The 8,806-nt window shown below is 45.9% G+C and overlaps 2 protein-coding genes across 6 annotated transcripts in view; one reads left to right on the top strand and one right to left on the bottom strand.

The window, feature by feature from the left end:
* Window positions 1-413: 413 nt before the first annotated feature.
* On the bottom strand, window positions 414-6,596 carry rhogd (ras homolog gene family, member Gd). Of its 5 annotated transcripts, XM_070882588.1 has the most exons (3): window positions 6,389-6,509; window positions 3,797-3,940; window positions 414-3,491 (listed from the first exon to the last, which is right to left on the bottom strand). In XM_070882588.1, exon 3 carries the CDS (start codon window positions 3,456-3,458, stop codon window positions 2,883-2,885), a length of 576 nt encoding a protein of 191 aa, XP_070738689.1. In that variant the 5' UTR covers window positions 3,459-3,491; window positions 3,797-3,940; window positions 6,389-6,509; the 3' UTR covers window positions 414-2,882. The 5 variants fall into 5 exon arrangements, with proteins under 5 accessions (XP_070738689.1, XP_070738690.1, XP_070738691.1 ...); XM_070882589.1 differs by lacking the exons at window positions 3,797-3,940; window positions 6,389-6,509 and adding an exon at window positions 6,520-6,596; XM_070882590.1 differs by lacking the exon at window positions 3,797-3,940 and having other exon boundaries at window positions 6,430-6,515.
* Window positions 6,597-6,700: 104 nt separating this feature from the next.
* LOC139265513 (ADP-ribosylation factor-like protein 6) overlaps window positions 6,701-8,806 on the top strand; it is a 289,756-nt gene continuing 287,650 nt past the window's right edge. Inside the window, exon 1 of the mRNA XM_070882529.1 lies at window positions 6,701-6,742. The gene's annotated coding sequence lies outside the window, so the exon portion shown is untranslated. The remainder of the gene's footprint in view (window positions 6,743-8,806) is intronic.

Here is an 8,806-nt window from a genome sequence, read left to right as displayed (position 1 = left end):
ATTAGATGGTGCATCAGGATCAACCTGCAGATTACAGTTAAATGTCTGACTAAGACTGAAACAGTAACTGATCGACTTGTGACCACATTAAACTTTGGTTTAGCATAGAGCTGAAAAACATCTGTGTCAAATTACAGATCAAGAACAAAAGCACAACATAATTGCTTTTTGCTGACCTACATTTTAAAAAGTACTAACAACCTCGACTGGCTGCTGACAAAATGTAGTGACTGAACATAAAACTAGCATCAAATCACAACAATCTTATTAAAATGTTTCAATTATATAAATCTTTGATACTTCTGTGCTTAAATGTTACCTTTTTCTATGATTAAAACTTCCAAAACTAGTCTGCCCTAATATGGCACACAGTCACCTAATCACAGTTTAGAAAGCACATAGACACTGTTCAATTATAAACAAATGAGACTTAATTTTATTTCAGCAGTACAAATTTTGTGTCAATCATTTCAAAACATCGCAGTCCTAATTTAACAATTGTTTATTCTAAAAACACAACTCAGGTTTCTAGTGCATAGTTTTAGCATTGCCCACCATGGTTACAGCGTAGTGAAAAGCATGATAATGACAAGACAAAACACAAGGGATGTTTCATATTCCTCAGTCTTACTCTTAAAAACTTGTAGCATTTTCCTCTGCACTTGCTTCACAGCCACCACTGTACCAATTATAACAATTGCAAGGGTTACTTATTGGATCCCAAATGTAAGAGACATTGTGGCACACAGAACTGGGCTATATTGAAACAGGAACACAATGTAACACAGACCCATTCAATATGGTACTATTAAATATAAATTAACAAGTGTCCTCAATAGTAGGATGTGGAACAAGTGAGTTTTGGTTTATGCAAGAAAAACAGTTTCAAACACAACCTTGTGTCTTTACAAAAAGTTCAATTTTTAATTGCATTAGGAGCAAGCAACTCTTTCTAGGGTTAAATGCTATGTGATTTTTTTTCATGTGATATATTTTCCCCCTCTATCGTGTTACCTCCTTTACCATGCATATCTCCCCTGCAAAAACCAGACAGCTAACTCGTTCAGACATCAACCAACAGTTGGTAATCAGCCCAGGTTAGCTCAGTAACCTCCCTTGCCTTTTCTGCTCAGTGCACCCTGACTCAGTGGTTTCAACAGGCTACCAACAGCAGGCCAGTTTTTGTTTTTCTAGGAGAACCTAACTGAACACAAATCTGAGACAATACTTCAACACAGAAAAGTTTTCCTTCAGAACAGTTCAATGGGAGTCACAATCTCATCATATCAACACAAAGGCAGAGGACTGAGCTTCATTGTTTCACAAAAACTACTGGATTGAAATGTTGTAGGTTTGACGATGGTTCTGTTCTTGGGAGGGCTTTACAGTATAGGCCTGTGTATACATGTATTTATCCATGTTTAAGTCGGGATTGGCTGCTCTGGACAAAATAGAGTTAGGAAGAACACCAACACATTAGGAATGGGAGGTGCCACAGTGATATAAGCAGCAAGATCTGGGTTTCTCACGAATTGTCCTGTCAAAGAACATTTGATAGGGTTTGCATAAGATTGGTCACTATTGCCATTGATACACTATCTTTACCAGACTGTTTTGATATAAATGTGTGCTGTAATGCAAACAATTCAAACCTTGATGCAAGATACATACAGGCTATCTGCTGTATATTGGCAAATGTCAGTAATTTTCTCTTATTTTCCCTTTTATCCTATGTCAGTACCATCTGCAATTTACTTCTACACCTGCAAGTGAGTCTGAACCTGACACATAGCCATGCTGACTCCTGAATTCGTACCTTGTCAGACCTTGCAGTTGTGCAATGACTGGTATACAACAGATGGAAAAATTTGATAACAGATCTGTCCAAACACATGCAATTAATTTTTTGTGATTGGAACTCTAAACAAAATTGGTCACCAAGTGAACAAAATACCTGTCTTGTACAAAAACCAGGACTGCAGCAAAACCCAGAGAACTTTACCATAACTATTCTATGTACCAATGTACATGGCGCTATTGAGGCCAGCTTCATAAATTTAAAAAAGATTTCATAAATAGGCTGCAAAACAAGAGAGCCATTTCACAGTGATTTCCACTTGGCCCATTTTAAATTTGTCAAGAAATTTATAGATGAATACTGCTGCTTTTTTTGTTGTCTACTGTGCGATATCTATTTTAGCACAACAGTCTTTTGACATAGTCCCCAACACAGGGCACTAGCAAGGGTTGTGTTTCACTATTTAATATAACCGGTATTAGTTCAGGATTTCACATTGAAATCAATGGTTGTGCCAATTTATGCTCAGTGCCAATGTGTGAACTCTGCACTGCCTTCTGTTAACCAACAATTAAACAGCAAATAAAGCAAATATTAACAATTTGAAACCTGAGCATTGGAGAAAAAGCAGTGGCCATTCATTAAACAAAATACTGATCAGAACATGTAAATGTTTATGTTAATAGCAAAGCAGCCAAATCATGGTCTCCAAAAATCACCAAAAAGCCAATTGTGAATAAAGCATTTTTAAGAATTCAACAGATCAGGAAGATTCTTAAAGAAAAGGTGATCTTTTAAGTGGCTCCTAAAAGACAAACTTTCAGTCCAGCTCAGGGACGACAGGGCATTTAATTGCAAGCTAGAGAGTTCAGTGCCATTATATCAGATTAAATCTCATTGAGGGTCTGCATTTCTGTAAAAACACCCAGCAAATAAAGCAGCATTTCAACAATTTCCAGTTTCAGTCATACACTTATTTTGTGCAAGATCCTTGCGTTACACCACAATGCAATCTGAAGCGCAGCTGATCCATGGCTTCAAAATATGCCAATTTACGTGCAACTGAGATGTTCACGTCCTCAGGCTACAAGAGGACACAAGTTTTGCTTTTCTTTTTCCTATGAGGGTAGAGGACTGCTCTCACGGCCTCCACAAACACTTCTCGGATCCCGTCCTGATTGAGTGCTGAACATTCCAGGTACTTAACCGCTCTGATTTGTTTGGCTAAGGTCACTCCTTGGTGCATGGTTGTTGGGGAAAGGCTTTGCTCCTTGAGCTTTTTTATGGTTTCAGAATCATTCCTTAAATCCTTCTTCGTACCAACCAAAAGTATGGGAACATTTGGACAGTGGTGCAAAACTTCTGGTTGCCATTTATGGCGGACATTGGCATAGGAGGAAGGGCTAGCAACCGAAAAACAGATGATGAAGACATTACTCTGTGGGTATGATAGAGTGCGGAGACGGTCGTACTCTTCTTGCCCTGCAGTATCCCAAAGGTTCAGGCTTACAGTTCGTCCATCCACAGTCATCTGTGCACTGTAGTTGTCAAATACAGTGGGAACATATTCTCCAGGAAAAGCATTTGTTGTGTAACTAATGAGAAGGCAGGTCTTCCCAACTGCACCATCTCCCACAACCACGCATTTTATAGTCTGCATTATTCATATGGCACGAAGATCAAGCTTCACACACTGTCAACACAAAAAATTAACCTAAATTAAAACAAAGACTTCACAGTATCTATAACCATCAGTGCTTTCTGGCTCCTATCCAAGTATTAAATTGGCACCCTGATCTGCTATGAAGTAATTAGGTAGAGTCAAAGCTGTAGGTAGTTGAACCAGCCAGGGTATGTAACCATTTAGTAACATTGGGATGTTGAAATATTTCCACAGAATTAGACAGAAAATTCAAAAGCAAAACCAATGACCCATTAGGATAGCCCTAGAGGCTCTCCTTGCTTGTTCCAAAGGTTAAGGTGTGTTAAATTCCATACCACTATTTGAAGAGGAGCAGGGAATTCTTCCACAGCCTGCCTAGCATTCCTCCCTCAATCATCACCACCAAGATTGGTCATCTCATACTGTTTGAGATCTTGCTGTTTGCAAAATGGCTGCCACATTTGCCCACATAACAGTCACTGCAAAGAAATTCATTGTATAGGATATCAAACGTTTGAGACTCATGGTAAAGTACTATATAAATGCAAGTTACCCACTTTGGTAGGAAAAATAAAAAAGCAGAGTATTTTTTAAATGGAGAGAGATTGGGAAATGTTGGTGTTCAGAGGAATCTGGGTGTCCTTGTACATGGACTCACAAAGTTAATATGCAAGTACAGCAAACAATTAAGAAAGCAAAAGGTATGTTGGCCTTTATTACAAGAGAATTTGAGTACAAGAATAAAGACGTCTTATTGCAATTATATAGGGCCCTGGTGAAACCACACTTGGAATATTGTGTACAGTTTTGGTCTCCTTACCCAAGGAAAGATTTACTTGCCATAGAGGGAGCAATGAAGGTTCATCAGAATGATTCCTGGGATGGGGGGATTATCCTATGAGGAGAGATTGAGTAGACTAAGCTACTCAATTCTCAAGTTTAGAAGAATGAGAGGTGATCTCATTGAAACATACAACATTCTTACAGGGTTTGACAGGGTAGATGCAGGGAGGATGTTTCTCATCTACTGAATTCAAGCTAATATATAATTTTTTTGTGCTGGAAATATGACAATTAGGCTTTCTCCACCACTTAATCTTAGTGACAATGGAGCTTTCATAGTTGTTAACCCGCTTGCTTCAAGTATCTGGTGATACCCAATTCAAGGGACATCTCACTATGTTCAGTTACTACCAGGACTGTTTTTCAAATCTCTCTTCTAAACGGGTAATGGTAGAATTAAACTACCAATGCTTATCAATTAACTGAAAAAATGAAGGACTGTATCAAATTTTAACACTGCTCTATTGATTGGTGGATAGAATACAAAAAAAAACAGCTGAAACTGCAACCAAAGGATAACCACATAAGACAAGTTCACGATTAAGGCAAAGGGCACCATTCACTGTCTCCTCCCCTCTCTTTCCTGCCAACCACTTTCTTACTACATTCCACCCCCTCCAACTTCTTTCCTCCCACCCTCCACTTTTCTCACCTCCTCCTGCCCCATCCTTCCCCACCCCCTCCTCCTGACCCATCCTCCTCTCCCCACCACCTCCCTCATTTCCCCACCCACCCTTCCTCCCCCCCCCCCCCATCGTTCAACCCCCTCCTGCCCCACCCTTCTCCTCCCAACACACCGCCCCCTCCCCGCCCCACCCTTCTCCTCCCAACACACCGCCCCCTCCCCGCCCCACCCTTCTCCTCCCAACACACCGCCCCCTCCCCGCCCCACCCTTCTCCTCCCAACACACCGCCCCCTCCCCGCCCCACCCTTCTCCTCCCAACACACCTTTCCCTTCCACCCAACCCTTTCTCCCCCACTCTACCCCCTCTCCCCCACCCCCACTCTCCCTCCCCCTCACCCCCACTCTCCCTCCCCCTCACCCCCACTCCCTCACCCCCACTCCCTCACCCCCACTCCCTCACCCCCACTCCCTCACCCCCACTCCCTCACCCCCACTCCCTCACCCCCACTCTACCCCCTCTCCCTCACCCCCACTCTACCCCCTCTCCCTCACCCCCACTCTACCCCCTCACCCCCACTCTACCCCCTCTCCCTCACCCCCACTCTACCCCCTCTCCCTCACCCCCACTCTACCCCCTCTCCCTCATCCCCACTCTACCCCCTCTCCCTCACCCCCACTCTACCCTCTCCCTCACCCCCACTCTACCCCCTCTCCCTCATCCCCACTCTACCCCCTCTCCCTCATCCCCACTCTACCCCCTCTCCCTCATCCCCACTCTACCCCCTCTCCCTCATCCCCACTCTACCCCCTCTCCCTCACCCCCACTCTACCCCCTCTCCCTCACCCCCACTCTACCCCCTCTCCCTCACCCCCACTCTACCCCCTCTCCCTCACCCCCACTCTACCCCCTCTCCCTCACTCTACCCCCTCTCCCTCACTCTACCCCCTCTCCCTCACCCCCACTCTACCCCCTCTCCCTCACCCCCACTCTACCCCCTCTCCCTCACCCCCACTCTACCCCCTCTCCCTCACCCCCACTCTACCCCCTCTCCCTCACCCCCACTCTACCCCCTCTCCCTCACCCCCACTCTACCCCCTCCCCCTCACCCCCACTCTACCCCCTCCCCCTCACCCCCACTCTACCCCCTCTCCCTCACCCCCACTCTACCCCCTCTCCCTCACCCCCACTCTACCCCCTCTCCCTCACCCCCACTCTACCCCCTCTCCCCCACTCCTCACCCACCCTCAACCTTTCCCTCCCCCCCATTTCCCGCCCCCTCGACCCACCCTTCCACTCCTGCACCCTCGACCCACTCACCCCACCCTTCCCCTCCCCAGCTCTTTCCTCCTACCCCACCTCTGACCATCCTTCTTTCCCTTCCATTGGAAACTTTCTTTCGACTTCTCCCTCCCTGTCCCGTTCCGTTCCGTTCCCGGAACCGACGCGCTCACACTGACTTCGCTCCATTTGTGGAGGCAGACACGGTCCAGGAAATGACCTTGAACAAGCGAAGGCGCGCAGATCACCGGCCAGCTGCGCGCTCCCTGCTCCAAGGCCTGGGCACGACCCGAGCCCAACGTCCACTTACCTCAAACTGCCCGGAACAAGCCTCATCCGGGGCCCGCACGCACTGCCCACTGGGGAATGTAGTGCGGCCCACGCAAGTGGTGCGCTTGCGCAATAAAGCAGCCCTTGTGATCCGTTCCGGGAGTTGGGCGGGCAAAGGCGGCGCAGGCGCACAGAGATCTGGCCGGAGTCATGGTAACAGGGTGTGTTCCTGCTGTCCACAGAGAACGGCCTGAAAATTCAAGGTGGTGGTCCGAAATTTACAAACTCATTCGATCTGTTCACAACAATATCCATTGGCAAATGTACTTCACAGAGAATAATGAATTTTGAGCCAAAGGAGATATTGAGAGGCAACCAAATGCTTGGCCAGAGGTGATTTTTTTTAAGAAGGACCTTAAAGGAGGAGAGGGAAGTGGTGAGGCAACAATAACAACTTTAACAAAGCAAAACGGCCCCAAGGTGCTTCACAGCAGTGTTATCAAGCAAAATTTGCCACCGAGCTACATAAAGGGGATATTAGGACAAGTGACCAAAAGCTTGGTCCAAGAGTTAATTTTTAAAGAGCGCCTTAAAGGAGGAAAGAGAGGTGGAGATGTTTAGGGAGGGAATTCCAGAGCTTAGGGTCTTGGCAGCTGAAGGCACAGCTACCAATGGTAGAGCAAAGATAAGCAAGAAACCAGAATTGGAGGAGCGCAGAGATCTCGGTGGGTTGTAGGGCTGGAGAATGTTACAGAAATAAGGAGGGGTGAGGCCATGCAGGGATTTGAAACTAAGGACGCGGCATTGGCAAACTGGGAACCAGTGTAGATCAGCGGGCGCAGGGATGATGGGTGAACGGGACTTGGTGCGAGTTAGGATACGTGCAGCAGAGTTTAAAATGAGCTGAAGTTTATGGAGGCTGCAAGATAGGAGGCTGGTCAGGAGAGCACTGGAATAGTGGAGTCTAGAAGTAACAACGTGATAGATGAGGGTTTCAGCAGTAGATTAGCTGACGCAGGGGCAGAGACGGCAATGTTACAGAGGAATTTTGGGAGGGAATTGCAGTGTGTGACCTAGATGGTTGAAGGCACAGTTGTCAATGGTGGTGTAGAGATGCACAAGAAGCCAAAGTCAGAGGAACATAGAAGCCTGGGAGGAGGGGGGTTGAAGATCTGGAGGTGATTATAGAGATAGGAAGGATCTAGGCCCATGAGGAATTTAACAAGGATGAAAATTTTAAATTGGAAACACTTGCTATCGGGAGCCAATCTAGGTCAGTGAGGACAACAATGTGGGGCTGGAGGAGATTAAAGAGATAGGGAGGCAGATGTGCTGATGCAGGAACAGAGACTGCAGATGTTATGCAGTTAGAAGTGGTCTTTCTGATGGAAAGGATATGGAGTTGGAAACTCAATCTGGGGTCAGATAGGACATCAATGTTGCAAAAAGTCTGGTTCATTCTGAGACAGTGGTCAGTGATGGGGGTGGAATCGTGGCAAGGTAATGGAGTTTGTAGCAGAAGTCAAAATCAATGGCTTCACTCTTTTAAATGTTTAACTAAAGAAACAAGCGACTGTTTGAAGACTGGAGCATTATGACAACACAGAGATTGTGAAAGGGTATTGGAGAGATAGACCTGCTGTTAGTGTACGTGGCAGCTGACCCTGTGGGTTTGGATGATGTCACCAAGGATGTAGGTGAGGAAGGACCAAGGATAGATCCTTGGGGGACTTTGGAGCCAACAGTGCAGGGTTGAGAAGAGAATCCATTGCTGGGGATGCTCTAGCTACGATTAGATAGTTAAGAATGGAACCAGGGCCTGCAGTCCCATTGAGCTGGACGATAGAGGAGAGACACTGGAGAAAGATGGTTTGGTGGACTATGTTAAAGACTGCAGAGAGGAGAATGAGGAAAATGCACGTTGGTCATAATATCAGACTTTGTGACTTTGATTAGGGGCATGTCAGCGCCATGGGAGAGGTATAAACCTGATTAGAGAGATTCACATATAGAGTTTGGCAAAACTGGGCATGGATTTGGAAGGCAAAACATGTTCAAGAAATTTGGAGAAAAAGAGGAGGTTGTAGATGGGACAGCAGCTTGCAGAGACCGGGAGATCGAGGGTTGGTTTCTGGAGGAGAGGGATGATGATGGTGGTTTTGAAAGGTAGGAGGACAGCATCTGAGGAGAGGGAATCATTTACAATGTCAGCTAGCAAAGGGACCAGGAAGAGGAGTTTGGTGATCTAATGAACAAGGTGAGTTTGGAGAGCGAATCTGGGGACAACATGAAAAACTAGACAATAACACAGGTTCAGAGCTAGGGCG

Source organism: Pristiophorus japonicus, chromosome 6, assembly GCF_044704955.1.
Source record: "Pristiophorus japonicus isolate sPriJap1 chromosome 6, sPriJap1.hap1, whole genome shotgun sequence".
Lineage (NCBI taxonomy): Eukaryota > Metazoa > Chordata > Chondrichthyes > Pristiophoridae > Pristiophorus > Pristiophorus japonicus.
The sequence above is the reverse complement of the archived record's forward strand: the minus strand, read 5'-3'. Positions and strand labels throughout refer to the sequence as shown.

Coding starts and splice junctions, on each gene's coding strand:
- rhogd (XM_070882589.1), bottom strand. CDS start 3,458: ATGCAGACTATAAAATGCGTGGTTGTGGGAGATGGTGCAGTTGGGAAG.